Consider the following 19,586-nt stretch of genomic DNA (forward strand, 5'->3'; position numbering starts at 1 on the left):
TACTCTACAAAACATTAATGCTTTGACATTGCATCAAAGAGGTTTTTAATTTGATCTGTCTGTACTGCAAGGGGTATTTCTAAACTGAGCCACAGTTTCTCTGGTCTGAGTTCTCATCTCAGGGCGTATTTTTCCCAGAACGTACAAGCTAATAAAGTCATGGTGTTTGGTTGTGTTCATCACATCTCTCTTGTATCATCACATTTGTGTCACTGGTAATTGTGTAGTGGTTTGACAGTATTGAGTTGTAAGAATGAAAAAAGAAAGTAAGAATTCAGTTACTTTTTTGCTATCAAACACAAGCGTTCTTTCCAAATATAATTTTTTTTAACCCTCTTGTGATGTCAGTTAGCCAGTGTGCCACATGTCTTTTGGAAAGTGGGGTGAATTATTCAACTAAATCTTATTGCATGTGACTTCTGTTTTGCTTCAGGTACTCATTTAAATCTATTTTGGAAATACTTTACATACTTACCAATTTGATTTGGTTTTAAAGCATACTTAGTAGTTAGCTGTATTTAAAGACTTTTATGACACTCATCACCACTATATCAGAGTACCCCACAGATATTAATTTATCCTTGCACAATCCCTTTGAAGTAGAGATGTGTTATCCTCCTATTACAGATGGAGGACTAAAGCACAGAGACTGTGACCTTGTTCAAAGTATCATAGGAACTCTGTGGCAGAGACAAGAACAAAACATAGATCTTTAGAGATGTTCCCCATTGCTGTAACTACAGGACTGTCCTTGAGAATATCTACCACAATACACTTAAGAAATACTGAAGAATTTTAAACACACATTATAATGCAGTTTCCTTGTTGATTAGCAGCTTACTACATCGTTTGGAAAATTGAAACATTGAAAAATCATTTGAAACAGTTTACTTTGGTTACATGTTGCAATGAAATTTAGAAGTTCATATGTTCTCTCTCTTCTAGTTACTGGCAATCCCAGCAGGATAACTATCAAGGAAAGATTGCCAGCATCAAGAAGCTCAGGGGAAGAAATGAATATACAGTACAAAATAACTCCTTTAAAATATCACTAAGCATCCAATTTTTAATTAGATTTCCTTTTGTGTATTCAAGGTGGATACCCTGTTTGTAATTCATCAAATTGTGCTTGGAGAAGTCAGTTTTCCACATCTGGCTGTTGTACACCGCTCCCCAGGCAGTTTTATACAGCTTCATTCAGTTTTCACTTGTGTGTGGCGCTAGCATCTGATGGGAAATCTGGAAATGCTACTGAGAATCTGGTCATTTAATTAGGTGCAGGTTTAAAATTAATATGTATAAAAATGTAGCCCATGGGCAATATTGCCAATCCAGTGAAAGTCCAAAAAATCTTGGGATTAATTTAAAAAAATCTCAATTAAAAAAATACATTAGGGGTCTTATTTGCCTTTGGGTTTCTGAGGCTTTAAGGTTCAAGACTTTCTCCATAATCAGGAGGACTAGAAGCTTTTTTTTTTTTTTTTTTTTTTAATTTAAAAGCTGGGATTCTCACAATTGCAGAACTCCGTGAACCGGGGCTTTAAGAAAAATATATCAAATCATGAGACTCTCAGTAAAAATCCAACAGTTGGCCACATTGTGTAGGGTTTACAGAGACTAGTGGTCACTGATTTAAGCATGTGCTAGGGATAAATAGACTCCCTAGCAACTCTGGAAATTGACTGTGTAAAAATGATGATTCCTTATTTAGATTTGCTGAATGTGAGCATTCAAAGTCATAACCACTCACTTTAGTGACATAAGTAAAAAATTTTACTGCATATTTTTTACGATCATTAGCTTGCGACCAACACCGCTAACACTGAGTCATTTTGTTCCATCAACAGAATGGTTTGTTCAGCTGTTGACTTGACTTCATTGGGTTTTGATAAGTATAATAGAATGTGTAGGGTGTAATATGGCCACCAGAATCTTTGTTGCTGGTGATATGCAGGATGGAAGAGAGCCTAGGTTGATTCTCGGATTCCAAGCAGAGTATGCAGTCATGGCAGTTCAGGGAGAAAATCTTTACATATAAAACTGAGCATATTTTGATATGGCATTGAGAGAAAAAAGACTGAATCATATAAAGTCACTTTTCAGTGTAGAACTGCAGTTTCAGGAATTTTTCACGTGTACTATTTTCACACTCCGTGCACCCCAGTAAAAATGAGCTTTTGCTAAATCAGGAACTTTCTATGCTTCTTAGAATGCTTACAGTTCATACAAAACTCTATCCCACCTGGCAGTCAATTGAAGATTTACCCTGTCATTCTTAGGCTCAATTTTAATCTTAGTTTTCATAGAAAAAAATAATTAAACTAAATAAAAGCTATAGGCAGATTAGTACTAAATGCTGATAGAGCTTAAACTGTAGTGTTGGAAAGAGCAGCCCATATTGTCATTTTCTTGTACATTTATGCTCTTGGATGGATGTTAATCTCAGATTATACCACCACCATTCTGTACTCAGCCATTTAGAGTTTGAAATGTACCGCTGACCTGGAGAGCTGTTTGAGCTTACATCTATCATTCGTAACTCATTTGGGAGCTGAGCGGGGAAGACATCTTTGCATCATGAATTTACTTGAGCTCTAGTATTACTAATGGAATTGGCAAGACTCTTCACTTAGTTTTATGGATATGTGATTAGTGTCTGTTGTCACTGCCCTAGGAATGCTTTCTATATGTAGTAAAGACTGTGGTAAAAGTGAAAGAAAGGCATTGAAAAAAAAATATCTGGCTGTAGTATCATGTTACATTTTTTATCTAAAATGTTATGTATGAATATGTAGTAAAGTTAAATTAAACAGAAGTTTTTAGAACTTCCCCAGATATTCTCTAAAAGTGTGTTTGGTTAGATATCTGGTTCATCTGTTGGCTTTACTGAATGTAATTTATCTCCTTTGGGATTCAGACACTACTTTGGGCGGATGCCTTTTGCCATTTCTATAGGATGGTACACAATGTTCATTTTAGTTCAGTTGTCTTTGTGCTATTTTTACACCTTTCTGTGCTCAAATATAACTGTATTGGAGCTCAAAATAACAAGCTTGTCATTCACCCATCAAATAAGGAACATAACTCTACTTTAGATTTCAATCCCCTGAGAGCAGCTCCAATATGCAGAATATCTTCAATTGCGTAAAAAAAAAAATCCACCAATTCCATTCTTTCCCCATCCCATATCCTCCTAAAAGGTAGTTGGAAACCAAAGGTCTTTGTTTCAAGATGGCCCACTTAAAGCGAAACTGTCAGGTTTTAGGCTAAAAATGTGATCTACTGTTCTAGCATCTTAAGTCTCCAAATCTTGGGGAATAGTGCTCTAGAGCTCCACCTGCACCAGCAAATACTTCGTTGCATATATCCCAAAATTTCCATCAGTGCTTTCTCTGCATTCACCACAAGATTGAAGTTTTAAGGGAGGCTAAATTGTTAGCCTAAACTGAGATGCTTTTTATGCAATAGTAGGTAATTAAGTTTCCAGATACAGTAGCTAAGGCACTTTCCATGCAACAGTACTTTTTTTTTTTTTTTTTTTTTTTTTTAAGTAGATTAAGCTTCATGGTACTACTGCAATTATGCACTATATATGTATGTTGGATCTTCAAGCATTTCTACTTTTGAGTGCTCTAGCATCTACATGTGGAGGTCATGTGGTGATTATTCAGGGAAAAGGGCTTAGTAGGTACAGTAATATGCACTATAAGGCTTAACCTTCAGATGGTCAGCAATTTGTTCATCCCTACTTTTTTTAAATAAAATAGTTGGCTTACAGCTTTTTCATTCTTATATAGTTTATAAGTAGGAATGGGCATTTAACTGTGACTTCAAGTGTTACTAATGGTGCCCTTGTGGCAACCTCTCAATTGAATAAATGGGAACACTGATAACAGCCTTTCTTATTTGAATGACTATTTTTATGATCTGCTGGCTTGTGACAGAACAGATGTCACTGGTGATTGCAAAGCTGTATTAGATTGAGTTTAAGAATCAGGAAAGCATTTATTGAAGGTTTCCTGGTTACAGAACAAAGAGAGGTTGAAGTTTTTTGCATGTTATAGCAGAAATAACTGCTTTTCTAAAAAGCTTTCTTTTTTCCCTCCAATATAGGTTGCCAACTTGGCGTGTTCCATCTCAAACAATGAAGAAGGTGTGAAACTAGTTCGCATGTCAGCAAGCCAGCTTGAAGCTCTCTGTCCTCAGGTAATTTGCAATTTTATAGGTGTACATTGGAGGAGGGAATATCTGAAGCAGTTGAAGTGGACTGGATGTTGAAGGATGAACAACTGGGTTGATTTAGGCTGGTTGATTAATCTACTACTACATTGACTAGTATATAACTGTTTGTTTGAGTCTACTGCAATGGTGTGATGTTCCCCTAGTGTAATCTGGACTGGTGAAACACTGTCACCCCAATCCACCACTCCTGGAGCTTGTCTTACTCTGCTTTGAGGACTCCCACTCTTGGGTGTCCATGCACAGCTTCCAGGAAGTAAGTTGCCCCCAACTCATTGAGTGCTTCTAGCCAGCCACTCTTTGGGTAATGTAATAGAATGACCTCAGCCGGTATCCTCAGTCCCAGATGCAATCCTAGGAACTGCCGTCTTACAATGCCCAACACATATGTTAGTCAATTTATCAAAGAAATTTACATGCAACAGCCTTCTCATTGCAAATGGAGTCTCCTTAGACACACTTTAAACTAAATGCAATGTTTAGGTGGGGAAAGTGACCTGGATGCAGGGAGCCCTGGCGTTGCTTCTCTATCCCCCTTCCTCCCTCTCCCGACACACACACACTGTCCCCTAAGGGGATGCGGAGGAACATTGTGCAGGGTGAGCAGTATCTGTATCACCACCTGTCCCCTATCCCATGTTCCTCTGCCAGGAGGAAGCAGGGAGGCTCACAGCCCACAAATAATCATTTTGGCGCCCCCCCTGAGGGTTCACGACCTCCAGTTTGAGAAACAGTGGTCTAGTGGGTCGCGTATTATGTCCAGACAAACTGCTAGACAGTAAATAGTTAAGATATGCAGTATATATGCATACTGATGTTGCAGGAGAATATGGTATAAAGAAACTACCAGCGCATCTATCAAAATAGGTAGGTTTAAAATATGACCATAACAAGAAATGCTACCTGCCCTTTGCTAAGTTGCTATAAAATTATCTTTTCGAAGTAGTCAAGTGCATAAAGTTGTTAAAGATCCTCTTTGATAGGGACTAAAAAAAAGGATAGATAACCACAAGTTTGAATGGTATTAAGCTTAAGTTCACCTTTTTTGATTCACAGTTCTTTATTACAACAGGAAAGCAATAAAGCACTAGAGACCATCCTATTTAATGACCGTAGTCTTGATGTCATAAATACCTATGACTAGGTAGTAGGAATAAACTAAAGCCATTGGTGCTTATCAATACTTATGATTGCATAAAGGAAGGCTAGTGATGAATTCAGAGATCTGAAGAACACAAAATAAGCCATTGTAAGGGGATAAGCATGAATAGGAAATATATATTTTTAAAATTCTATCCTGTTCATCCTTTTTCAAAATTCACCTTCTGTGACAGGGAAGTCTGTCTCCTTTAGATGCTTTTTTTTTGCATTTTTACATAGCTTTCCCTTCTACCCTTCTCCTCTTTGGAATTCAGGGCACAGTTGCTCTGGATTTCTTTGTTTTGTGTGGGATGAGTGAGAGTGAATGGGATATGAAAGATAGTAATGTTTTTGTTTTTTTTTTCTTGCATCATCCTTAGAAAACCAACAAAGTTTGCTTAAATAAGCAAATACATGCACCTGAATACCAAACACACATGCACACAGTTGAATCTCAGAGAGACAGAAAGCCCTGTTACATTCCCCACCAGCAGGAATATTGTGCCTTTATATTATCTAAGAGTGAAAGATGAGAAGAAAAGCAGGCGTCATCTAACACTAAAATTACTCTGACAGTTCTCTCACACTTCCCTAATAGAGAATGTCCATTCTGTACAGGGAAAATAAGATCTTGCCATTCAGGAATGAAATGGTTTTGTCAATTGTAGGGAGTTTGCCCAGCTCTGGTGTACTCGCATTAAAAGTGGAGGTATGTGGATCAGTCTTTCTTTTTTCAATGAGTCATTGATCCCCAAATACCTCAGTGAGTGTTGTAGGAAAGAGTGGCCTTTTTTTAAAGGCAATGCTATGGCTGGAAGGAAAGCTGAAATCTAAGTATTGTGTACAATACGGTAAAGGAGTGGCTAACAATATCTACAATAACAAATTCTATAAATAACCATATCTATAATGTCAATGCACTGCCAAGCTATTGTTAGATAATTGTTAATTTTGAGACTAGGGAGGGAGTTCCTATTTAAATAGCTTTTCTTGCAGAGTTCCAAATGGATCCTGTCAGAGCTATACAAACAGAATTGTTTAATCAAAACAGCTGCATCTGAATTAGTTGAAATTTGTCAATCTCCTGCTATGGACTAGGATTTCTAAACTAGGCGATACAAATGATGAAATACAATTCACACAGTGCAAAAGCTCTCCCCCAGTATTTGATTATGACAAACATGGAAAATGTGTATATGGATAAAGAATTGTCTGTCAGTAGCTTAATGTATGGGCTCAGAGGCTCTCAATCCTGCAGTTTGGCTACATTAAAAGCAAGAAGATAGTTCACTTAAAAGCTTCCTACAAATAAAAGTTAAATTTACAAAATGTGGACAGATTGTCAAAAATCAGGTCTTTCTAATGACTTTTCAGTCATAGATGTAGATTAACATGTTTTTTCCAGTGCACAAGTCTCCAGTTCATCAGTGCCAAATTTAAAGCCAGTGGAGACCAATTGCAATATTGAGAACTCTTTATTGGTTCAGGAAAAAACATTAGGAAAATCATACCTTGGGTCAGCTGAATTCCCCTGCACTATACTTAGTTTACAAAGATGTAATATATTAGGTTGACAGCTAGTTTGTGTGTAAAGAATGGAGCATTCCTAAGTCTTCCAAAGGGGTGGAAGAGTCGGAGAACAGTGTGAGCATTCTTTCTGAAAAATTAACTTTTGAACTCCATTTGAATTTGGTCTTCATAATGTGAGGATGTGTATTGCTGAAAGCCTTCTGTTACTGTGTGAACACAATTCTCTAACTTCTCAAGACCAGCATCACAAACTTCCATGTATTCTACCACATTCAAGTGTGTGTGAGAGAGAGAGGTATATAGGGGAAATAAAGATGAGTTCATGATGGGTGTAAAGTTGGGGAATCATACACATAGAAACCCTATGGGTTTTTCAGCTGCCACTGTGTCCATGATTACATCTCCAGCCCACTGGTGATCCTATTTCAGGAAGGAGGCTTCCACCCTCCTTTGTGTCAGAGACTTTGTACACAAGCGGTACATGCTCCTTTCTCTTCTCCTTTGAAAGTCTATAGTGAATCTCCTCCAAACGCAGCAGCCGACAAATACTTCACCTAACTGTTCCAATGCCCAACTCAGGAGTCTTGAAGTAGAAACAGAGAATCTAAAGTAAAAGCTAAATACAAAAATAAATTTACCTAGATAGTACAGAAACTGACAGTATGTATTATTTGAATAATTTAGGATGCAAAATGCACAAGTCACTGACAGGTTTGGCTCCTTGAAATTTGCTATAGGAAATAAGATTGAGTTACATATATAGAGACTTGATTTAGTTAGTTAGTTAAGGAAGGAAGTACAAGCAATTATAATTGCAACCATAGAAAAATAAGGTAAGTATAGCAAAATGGCCTCCTGCATTGTGCATACTCAACCATATGGAACCCATCAGGTGTGAGGATGGGAAAAAATAGGCAGTGCAGAAGTATGGTAAGTGGGATTGATGCTGTCATCTTAATGTCCCGGGTAGAGATTGGTCTGACAATTTTTTTTACAAACTTACACCTCTGTCCCCAGACATCCAGTACCATATTTGATTAGGTCTCAGCCTCCTGCCCATGCTTGTTGCTCCAGTGGGGCAGTAATCAGAGTTCTGACTGCTCGTGTAAGTTATTTACTTCAATATATTTCCCAGTGGTTTCACTTCATAGTTACATGTACCAAAAAGCTTCTAAAATCTGCTAATTTAAGAGCAGTATATTATTTTACAGCATGTGTTTCTGATAAGGTACATGTTGCTAAATCTTATAACCCTAGGTCAAACACTTAGGCCCGGTCTATACTAGAAAATTGGGTTGGTTAAGCCAGTGTTTCTCAACCTTTATGATGCCAGGGACCGGCTTACTGCCTTCCTAAATTGTGTCAGGGAGGGTCTCGGGATCAATCGTTGAGAAACACTGGGTTAAACCATCTTGTTCGGATTGAAAAATCCACACCCCTGAGCGGCGTAGTTAAACTGACCTAAGTCCCTGTGTAGACAGCACTAGATGAACAGAAGAATTCATCTATCGACCTAGCTACTGCCTCTCAGAGAGGTGGATTACCTACACTGACAGAGTGTCTACATTGAAGTCCTACAGCAGCGCCCCTGCAGCGTTTTAAGTGTAGAGAAGCCTCCAGTCTAACTGTTCAGGCTTTATGCTAATTGCTGAGCCCTGGTAGGCCTCAAGCTTATTGCAAAGCCTATTTCAAATACTTTTACATCATCTTCTCTGCAATATAGCTTTAATTGTTTTTATGATCAAGTCCTTAAGCACCTTTAGCATTTCCTAACATATAGATTACAGTTGGATCCCAGCTATGAACCTCCTAAGATCAGGTCAGTGGTCAACAGGCAGACTTCTGCAGACGGGAACTAGCAGGAGACAAATGGGACGAAGTCAAGAAGATAGCGCAGGAATCCTGCGCAGCCATTTTGATATCCTGTACCTAGAAGGGAGGAGTGGGGAAGGGGGCCCCAAAAAGCTAGGTGGCAAGTAGCAGTAAGTGTTACTGTTTGAAGACTGAATGTTTTATCATGGGTAGAGTTTGCTCTGTAGACTATAGTATGAGAACAGCTGCTAGTTAAAAACAGACTGGAGGACTTCAGTGGTTTTGTTTATCTTCATTGCTCTAATTCAACTAAATGCAAAATGGGAACAGCACAAATGTTGAAAAGTAAATAAATCTACTTAATTCTTCCAGTTCTTACCGTAACTGGGACACAAGTAAAGAAACTTAAGGGCTTATTTATTTATTGGTTTAGTTATGTCAGAATGACACTCCCCACCCCTGTGGATATGCCTTTTAAAGAGAGATGAGTTAAGTCAGAAAAAGGCACTTTCTAATTCTAAAGTAAGTGTACATCCGATGCACCAGTTAAGCATGTCTTTGTGGAAGGGGGGAGGGGGGATTTGTGGCGGCAGAATGATAGATTTGTCCACACTTAGAACATGCAGAGTTTTTAATTTTGAACATTTTTTGCTACCTCTGAGTAAACCACCTACATTTTCTGTAAAGAAGAAAACTTAACATGGAAGTTATGCTTTTACAGGTGCTAAAAGCACCTGAGAAGGAAGATTAAGTTTTGTGTTTGCTTTGCACATATTTTTCTCAGAAGTAGATATGTTGACCATTGACTCTACTGTCACCTAAGCCCATTTTTTCCTCTTCTTTTGACTTGACCTAAACACTTTACTCTTTCAGTCCCTTTGATTGGAAAGCAGGATAGTCGCTTCTCCATTACCTCTATTTCCTGACCAGCAGCAATTAAAAATAAACTGTACAAATGGGGAGTGAGGGTGTAATGCAATTCCCAACTTGATTGCAGGTTTTTTGAATAAGGAGACACTTCCACTAAGCTGTGCACTTGGTTCTAATGCTTTACCTGCAGAAACTCATGCAGCTTTCTGTGTGCACTAGCCCTGGGAGCAACCGTTCTTCTGCATGAGTGGTGACTGACAATTTCTGAGCTCTTATTCATAGAATCATAGAATATTAGAGTTGGAAGGGACCTCAGAGGTCATCTAGTCCAACCCCCTGCACAAAGCAGGGCTAACCTCAGCTATATCATCCCAGCCAGGGCTTTGTCAAGCTTCAGCTTAAAAACCTCTAAAGATGGAGATTCCACCACCTCCCTAGGTAACCCATTCTAGTGTTTCACCACCCTCCTAGTGAAAACCTTTTTTCCTAATGTCCAACCTAGACCTCTTCAACTGCAACTTGAGACCATTCCTCCTTGTTCTGTCATCTGCCACCACTGAGAACAGCCTAGCTCCATCCTCCCTGGAACCCCCTTTCAGGTAGTTAAAGGCTGCTATCAAATCCCCCCTCATTCTTCTCTTTTGCAAACTAAACAAGCCCAGTTTCCTTAGCCTCTCCTCATAAGTCCTGTGCTCCAGCCCCTTAATAAATTTTGTTGCCCTCCGCTGGACTCTCTCCAACTTGTCCACATCCTTTTTGTAGTGGGGGGCCCAAAACTGGACACAATACTCTAAATGCGGCCTTATAATGCCGAAAAGAGGGGAATAATCACTTCCCGCGACCTGCTGGCAATGCTCCTCCTAATGCAGCCCAATATGCTATTAGCCTTCTTGATAACCAGGGCACACTGCTGACTCATATCCAGCTTTTTATCCACTGTTACCCCCAGATCCTTTTCTGCAGAACTGCTGCCTAGCTCGTCGGTCCCCAGTCTATAGCTGTGCATGGAATTCTTCCTTCCTAAGTGGAGGACTCTGCACTTTTCTTTGTTGAACCTCATTAGATTTCTTTTGGCCCAATCCTCCAGTTTGTTTAGGTCACTCTGTATCCTATCCCTACCTTCGAGGGTATCTACCACTCCCTCCCAGCTTAGTGTCATCCGCAAATTTGCTGAGGGTGCAATCTACCCCATCTTCCAAATCATTAATTGCTGCAGTCCCCATATACAACATTACTAGCTTTTTCTTCCCCCAGTTTCCATTCCATCCTCTCCCTTCCTCCCCCCCACAATCTTTTTCAGCTCACCTCTACTGATGACTTTCTCCCTCTCCTACTGTATCTCCAGCTTCCAGCAGCCAACTTGGCTCAGAGACCCAAAAAAACCCCAAAACAAAAAACAGTATTCCTTGAGCTGGGCTTCATCAGCAGGGAGACAGACTGTGAAGGAGGGCTGCATGAACAAAAAGGTGAAGTCCATCACATATAGTAGGTTATTTCAAAAAGAGGAATGCTGAGCACTGCTGCTCAGCCCTGTGCACTCTTCCGTAACACACTCTCTGATTCAGCAAACAGTTACCTATGATCTTCTAGCAAGCCTGCCCTTCAAGCCCTCCAAAATAAATCTACAGTTTATCCCAGGTGACAGCTGGTTCCTCTGTGTGCCCCTTTTCCTTTGCCTCTGAAGGAGGTAGCTGATGGACAGTTCATTTGATTTCTTGGACTGATTGTTGTGTAGGTTTGTGTAGGTCTTAAAAAATGCAAGTGCATATGCTTGGAAAGGGCCTATGGGTAAAGTTCCAACTATTTATGCTTAAGCTCCCTTAATAAATCCATGGAATGTATGTAGTTAAAGAAAAAGCCAAGGAGCCATGAGATGTATTCTGCTTAGATCACAAACTGTATGTACAGAGTTAAAGGCCTGAGAACCCCAGATGGAGTTTGTGCATACTATTCAAGGTTGGCAGCCACATCGTGGTTGGAGATGGAATGTGCCTCAGAAAAAGACAATTGTGAAGCTACTACCAGGTCTTGCATTAATGTTTGTCATACCTTACAAGCTGGATTAATAGGTTTCAACTGAGAGAGTCATTGGCACAGAGGTTCTTCTTGGTGAGGTTTCCCCATAAACTTCATACTGATACTATAATCAGCCTTCTGAGTTTTCTTTGTTTTTTCCTTTAATCTCTCAGATGCTGCTGGCTACCTTCCAAGTATAAGGGTTAATAACCATACCTGCTTGTTGGAAAGAGAATCTTTCCTGTCAATTTTTAATGAGACACATTCACTGACTCAGCCCTCCTTTTTTCTTGGGGATATGTGGAAAACCAAAATTCACTTCACTTCCAGTAAGACTCACTGCCTCTTCTGAAGGGCATTTGTATAACTCATTCTTTCTGCCTTCAATTTTGTCAGCATTAGTATGTTAGGAATTGTGGCTTTGAGAAAATGCTTTATCGAGGGGAATATAGGGCCTGCTTTTAACTGTAATCACCTTTATCATTGCAGGGAAAAGTACCTGATCTGGGTGCAAGGTTTGGTGGCTATGCTTTTCTCTAAGAAAAAATGCCAAGACGGTTTCATTTTTCAGAGCATACATGGTACAGATACAAGCAGTGCAAGTGTCACTGGCATTAATGTTAACTGGTTTTAATACGCTCTGAAGCATGTTTTCATGCTATCAATTGCAAAGGGAACTAGGAGAAGGATAGATGCAGGATTCCAAGCCTCTATACTACCAGCCTCTGTTTTGGACAAAATACAGGCTGAGAGAGAACTTCTGGAGGGTTGCCCATTTTATCCTTCCCTTCTAGGGTTCTCATTACTTAGATTCATGTATGAAGAGTTGTGGGTGTCTAAATCTTGCTGATTTGACTGACAGGCTGATAATGCATTAAATAAACCAGGCTGGGGGCAACAGGTCCAGCAGTTCCTATACTAGACCATGAGTATAGAGCCCTGGAGAGAGAAGTTCTGCTTCCATCTTCTCTGCCAGATGAAACACAACTGACATTTAGCCTTGACTGATTAACAGGATCCTAAACATAGGATGTACTACTGCCCTTGCATCTTTCTATTGCACATCCAGTGCAGCACTGTCTGTGATTAGTCTCTGATTAGTCCATGTTGTAGTAATCACAGGGTGGTGAATTGCAACTTGTTCCTTTTAAAAACAATTGCTGAACATTTGTGGGTTTATTTAAAAAAAAAAAACAAAAAAAAACCACAAAAACAAATTAAAGTTGGAAACCCAAATATCTTTTAAATTCATTTTCTTGGGCAGTAGGAAGCTTCCTTCAGAAACTTTCAAGATTTTAGAGTCACGTTCATAACAGGTTAATAAATGAGTGTGTTCAATACACTCAAAAGTGTAAATTTGTCTAAAGTACTTTCCTAGGATGGAGAGAAAGTAAAACTTGTGCCCATGAAAGCAGGGGACTGAGCACACTAGAGAGCATGCAGTCCCTTCAGTGCCCTGTTTCAGCCCTTCACTTCTGTTGGCAGATTGCCACTCATGCTAAATTATCATTTGTCTACATTACAGAACCCATCAAACTCATTTTCACTTGTGACCTAAATCAGAATTTCAGCTCAAATCCCCAGAGGTGAAAATGTAACGCAACACACTAGTCTTCTAGCCCAATAGAACTTTTCTGTATTTTTTCCCAATTGTTGCTAATTTCCAAGATCCCTTGAGTAAATCATCCTGCTTCTTCTGTCTGATTCATTCAGTGCCGTTATGACATGTTTGACATCATCATCATTCTGTATTTAGTGAGCTATATTTAAAGGAACGGGTTGTGACACTTTTGAATGAATCAGGTGGAAAAATGGATTTCATAAAAGCAGGCACATCTGTTGCTTACATGATTTTGCTCAGCAGCTTTGGGAAATGATATACAGCTTTAAAAAGGTGCCGTGGGAAAACGTATAGACTCAATTTTAATTTAATTTGCTCCAACTCTTGTTTGAAAACAAAAACCAGTGTTGTCTTTGATCTTGGTTGTTAGTCCAGAACTAACTTGGTTAGTTTAGACCAGAAGGGACCAGTAGAACATCTAATCTGACCTGGATCTCACATGCCACCAACACCATCCAGCACCCACGCACTAAACCCAACAACTGAAATGAGACCAAAATATTACAGCGCTCAGGAGATTGGACTCTTATGTGCCACAGGCGAGAATAGGAGTGACCAGCGTGCACTAGTGCTTGAGGTTCCTGTGGAGGCAGGGAAATGATTAAATGAGAGAGACGCCCAAATAATCGTGGCGAGTGACCTGCACCCACATGCTGCACAGGAAGGCAGAAAACCCTCCACGGTCACTGCCAATCAGACCTGGGGGGAAATATCCTTCCTGACCTCACATGTGGCAATCAGTTAGACCTGGAGTAGGTGAACAAGAACCAGCCAGCCAAGCACCTGAACAAGTGTGCTCGCTGCTACTTCAGAGACTTTACCCATGCCGTCCAATGACTGTTCTCTAGTTGTGGCTATCCTTGTGCTTCACAGGAAGGAATTTAAAAAAACAACCAACCAACAAAACACTGCCAAAGAGTTCCAGAGGGGTAGCCGTGTTGGTCTTTATACAGCAAAAACAATGGGAGTTCTGTGGCACTTTAAACACTAACAAATTTAATTTTAGCAGGCATAAGCTTTCGTGAGGCTCAGCTCACTTCGTCAGATGCAGAGGTAGAAATGAGAAACATAGGATCATCATATACCTATACAAGTGCATAGAGAACAATGGGGGAGGTGGATGAAAGCCGGGTACTTGAGGTCTAATGACAGTCATTGAGTAGGAGGTGAGAATGGGTGAGCAAAGCAATTTATCTCTTGTAATGAAGATTTTCACTGGGATTTTAATAATTTCCATCCTACTATCAACCTCCGCCTGGACCAGTCCACACAAGAAATCCACTTCCTGGACACTGCAGTAAAAATAAAGGATGGTCACATTAATGCTACCTTATACCGAAAACCAACTGACCGTAATACGTATCCTCATGCCTCCAGTTTCTACCCTGGACACATTACACGATCCATTGTCTACAGCCAAGCCTTAAGATACAACCGGATTTGCTCCGATCCCTCAGACAGAGACAAACACCTACAGGATCTCTATGAAACATTCTTTAAACTACAGTACCCACCTGGAGATGTGAAGAAACAAATTGACAGAGCCAGACGGGTACCCAGAAGTCACCTACTACAGGACAGACCCAACAAAGAAAACAACAGAACCCCACTGGTCATCACCTACAGTCCCCAGCTAAAATCTCTCCAACACATCATTAAAGATCTACACCCTATCCTAGCAGATGATCCGTCTCTCGCTCAGGCAGTGGGTGACAGACCCATCCTGGCTCACAGACAGCCCCCCAACCTGAAGCAAATACTCACCAGCAACCATACACCCTACAAAGAATCCAACCCAGGAACCTATCCCTGCAACAAACCCCGTTGTCAGCTCTGCCCACACATCGACTCTAGTGACAAAATCACTGGTCCTAACCACATTAATCACACCATAAAGGGCTCATTCACCTGTACATCCACTAATGTTATAAATGCCATCATGTGCCAGCAACCCCTCTGCCATGTACATTGGCCAAACTGGACTATCACTACGCAAAAGGATAAATGGACACAAATCAGACATAAAAAATAATAACATCCATAAACCAGTAGGAGAACACTTTAATCTCCCAGGGCACACTGTCACTGACCTGAAAGTTCCTGTACTTTTTCACAAAAACTCCAAAAACAGACTTCAAAGAGAAACTGCTGAGTTAGAAATGATCTGCAAACTTGATAACATTCAAACTGGGTTTAAACAGAGATTTGGAATGGCTCTCTCATTACAAGAGGTAAATTGCTTTGCTCACCCATTCTCACCTCCTACTCAATGACTGTCATTAGACTTCAAGTACCTGGCTTTCATCCACCTCCCACGTTGTTCTCTATGCACTTGTATATGTATATGATGATCCTATGTTTCTCATTTCTACCTCTGCACCTGACAAAGTGAGCTGAGCCTCATGAAAGCTTATGCCTGCTAAAATTAAATGTTAGTCTTTAAAGTGCCACAGAACTCTCCTTGTTTTTGCTAAAACACTGCCAGAATACAATGGGGCGGGATGAGGGATATCCCTTCCTGACCCCTGCCAGTGGATGGCTGAAACCCTGGAGCATGAGCTTTAGGAACATAAGACATGAACTGGAAGTGAGCCCCAGGGATGTTGAACCCTTCCATCTGCCATCATTCGCAACCCCATCATACAATCACACTCAAAATTTGTTTGGTGCGCTCTCAAAACCAATTAAGTTGTTTTCCCCACAACTCCTATGTGGAAGCTGTTCCAGAAGGTGACCCCTCTGAAGGTTAGAAACCTTCTAATTCCCAGCCTGAACTTATTCATAGACAGTTTTATATCCATTTATTTTTGTGCCAACATTGTTGTCTAGCTTAAATAGCTCTTCACCATCCCTGGAATTACCCCCTATTGTATTTAGAGAGAGCGCACACATCCCCTCTCAGCCGTTTTTGCTAGACTATACAAGCAAAGCTCTTCCAGTCTCCTCTTGAAAGACAGGCCATCAGTTCCCCTGATCATCCCAGTAGTTCTTGTCTGCACCTGTTCCAGTTTAAATTAATCTTTCTTGAACACGGGCGACCAGAATTGTACACAGCATTCCAAATTAGGTCTTACCAGTGCCTTGTACAATGGCATTAATGCTGCTTTATATTTATTGGAAATGTCTCGCTAATACATGCATTTGCCTTTTTCACTGCTGCATCACATTGGTGGCTCTTTAGTCATCCTCTGCTCAGCCCAAACACCCAGATCTATCCGTCTCCTCCATTGCTTCCAACTGCTGTGTCTACAGCTTGTAGCAGAAACTCTTCTGATTAGACCCCAACCAGATGCATGACATTGCAATTTGTACCATTGAATTTCATCCCAGTCTTTAAGGTCATCGAAATCTTCTTGTATAATAGTCGGATCCTCCTGTGACTTGACAATGCCTCCCAATTTTGTTTCATCAGCAAGTTTCATTAGCACACCCTTACTTTTCACACTGAAGTTATTAATAAAAACATTGAATAAGATTGTTCCCAAGACCAGTTCTTGATGAACTCCACTAGCAAAATCCCTCCAGTCTGATAATTCACCTTCCAGCACAACTTCTTGCCTTCTTCCCTTTATCCAATTTCTTATTCATGTTACAATGCTGTACTGATTTCCATCTTCCCTAATTTAATAATTTCCCATGTGCCATCATGTCAAATGCTTTACTGAAGTCCAAATATATTGGATCTGCTGAAGTTCCCTTTCTAAAAGATTAGTTATTCTTCAGTTGCTAGCTCCTATGAATATTCTATATGTGGGTCCACATCTGCACCATATGCCTGAGTCTGAAGATTCTTAGCAAGCAGTCAGTTGGCCTACACATTGCAGTTGCCCTCTTTATGCTCCAGACTGAGGGCATAAGAAGCAGTGCAGGCCATTGCCTTGCTAGTTCCTTCTTACCACTACGTGGCCTGAGTCAGAATCCGCTGTGTCCACAGATTTCTCCAGCTTCTTTCTCTTCTGCCTGGAAAACAGATATTGTAAATAGTTCTAATATCTAGCATAGTTAGTATTACATAGTATAGTTAGTATAGCTTAGTTTCCCTCTTTTCTGAAGTGTCTTCCCACAGACTGGGATTGTGCCCAGAGTCTTACGGCTCAAGAATTGCCTCTTGGCCTCACTCCTTTTCCATGAGCAACAGCCACCAATGCTGCCTCTGGTGTCCAGTGAGATGCATATCAACTGACAGGTGGCTCCCTTCCAAGCATGAGCTTTGGAGCAGAGCCTAGAGCTACTAAACTATATTCTATCACCCAAGGAATTATGCAGGTCACCGTGTGAATAAGTGACACACTCAAAAATCCAAGGACTGATTGCTGTCCATGTCTGCTCCTATAGCAAGAGACGCCATCCCTCCTTGACTCCGTCCACATCAGGTGAGCCTCCACACTTGAATCCTAAGGGCTCAGGATAGCTTAAGACCTCCGAGCAAAAGGGTCAAGCACGTAAAAAAAAGGATCTGTCAGTTGCATCATTGGCGCCAACCCCTAAACATTAAAGCTGGTGGCCACTGGCTCTGAGTATTATACCTTGTTCTTCAGTATCAGCCCACATTCTAAGGATCATCCACCTTCAGCATCTTGGGATGCATCAGAACCATCAGTTCTGACTGCCAGAACACCCTAAAGGCCAAAATATGCAGACACTTAAGTCTTGCTGGAGTACATCTTCCTCCATTATCCTTAGCCACTCTCCTTTCAGGCCCTGTCCTCTTGAGAGACATTGACATAGCAAAGGAGGAAACAACTATGGCATCACAGGAACCACCTCCGCTCCAACCCTGAGACAGGAGTGTTCACACACACATGCCACACCAGTGGAATGAGAGCAAGTCTCTGATGAGTTGGATGCTTCGAACAGTCCATTATTCTCTCTCAGAAAGATGAGTCCTGATGCAGCCAAGGAGATCTGGGCACTATTCTCCCAGATGAAATTTTTTTTGCTGGAACTGCTGCTATCTGATTCTGTGGAGTCCCCCTCAACCAGCCAACCCCTTGTGTTAGCCCTTCTGGGGCCCATGGGACCCACATGGCAGATGTCTCGAGTCTGTCCATGAGACCCACTGTACCTCTTCCACATAGCAACTACCAAATCTGTTGGAGTTTGAGGAAGAAATTGGTCTGGATCCTTAGGAACCAAAAGGATCTTATCCTCTTCAATGGACAAAGTAATTACTCCATCTTCATAGTCTCTGCTGGCCAACCGTAAGCAGGAGCCATTAGCTACTGCAGATGATAGCAAATGATCTCCAGATCTCCCTGGAGGTGGTCCAAGAAACGCAGCACCAGTTCCTTGACTTCCTGCAGCTGACAAAGTGGTGCTCCGAGTCAATGAGACCATCATGGAATCAGCCAGGATGGTCTGGTATACCCCAGCTTTCTGTACCCCCCACACCTAAAAGAGCTGAGAGGTGCTGTTTTGTCCCAGCCAAAGGAACTGAATTTCTTTTCAGACCCCAAGTGCCCATCTCACTAGGGGTGCAGGCAGCCACAGAAAGCGCAAGATCACAACATCCTAAAGCCATCCTGGCTGATACAGTCTCAAAAAGGTTGGACCTTTTGGGAAGAAATGAGCTTGCTGTTCCATATTGCTAACTATCAGCTTTGTTAGCAAAATAAGATTTTCATTACTCCAGCCTGGCAAACTTTAAGGACAAACATCCCATTGAGGACAGAGCCCTGTTTCAATCCTTCATTGAGGAAGGCAGATTGGTGGCAAAAAATCCGTTCAAGCTGCAGTAAATGCAGTGAACACAGCATCTAGAGGGTTAGCCACGGTATTGTTATGAGGCATGAGTTTTTTGTCTTCGTTCTTTCCCCAAAAAGGTGCAGAACACTATAGAGAGTTTACCATTTGAGTCAAACTTCTTCAACCAGAAAACTGCCCCTACACTTGTTGAAAGATTCTGGATTGACCCTCCACTCCATGGGAATTTAAACCCTGGCTCTGAAGAGAAAACACCAGAGGCGGGTCTATAGGTCCAGACTGTGCCCTCCACAAACAGTACCACCAGTGCCCATCTAAGCTTCTGTGCCAGTGACAGCTCATAAAAAAAATGATCTAAGCCCCCTTTACTGCCAGGACCTATCTCCATTCCCATCCACCTGCTAAGAGCTATTTTTGGTAGACAGCCACCTACCTGCCTCTATTGATGCTAACCGCTTCTCTCCCACCCCACCATTGGGTTCATCACATACGTTTTGCCCACAACTGGAACTCAGTCACAACAGACAAGTAGGTTCTACAAATCATCTACCATAGTTAATCCATTGAATTTCTCTCCCTTCCCAGTCTCTTTCAGGGACCCACTCTCATAAGGAGATTCTCTACCAAGGGGCAGATTCTATTCTCCAACAAGGGG

At 41.0% G+C, this 19,586-nt stretch overlaps 1 protein-coding gene across 4 annotated transcripts in view; it reads left to right on the plus strand.

Annotated features, from left to right (window-relative positions):
- CTNNA1 (catenin alpha 1) overlaps positions 1–19,586 on the plus strand; it is a 200,290-nt gene that overhangs the window by 147,261 nt on the left and 33,443 nt on the right. For all 4 annotated transcript variants that reach the window (XM_067566787.1, XM_067566788.1, XM_067566789.1 and 1 more), the window contains exon 10: positions 4,114–4,206. In XM_067566787.1, coding sequence (XP_067422888.1) covers positions 4,114–4,206 — 93 coding nt within the window. The remainder of the gene's footprint in view (positions 1–4,113; positions 4,207–19,586) is intronic.

The sequence above is a fragment of the Emydura macquarii genome, unplaced genomic scaffold (assembly GCF_026122565.2).
Source record: "Emydura macquarii macquarii isolate MOO-44397 ecotype Brisbane River unplaced genomic scaffold, CSIRO-AGI_Emac_v2 contig_2768, whole genome shotgun sequence".
Taxonomy (NCBI): Eukaryota; Metazoa; Chordata; order Testudines; family Chelidae; genus Emydura; species Emydura macquarii.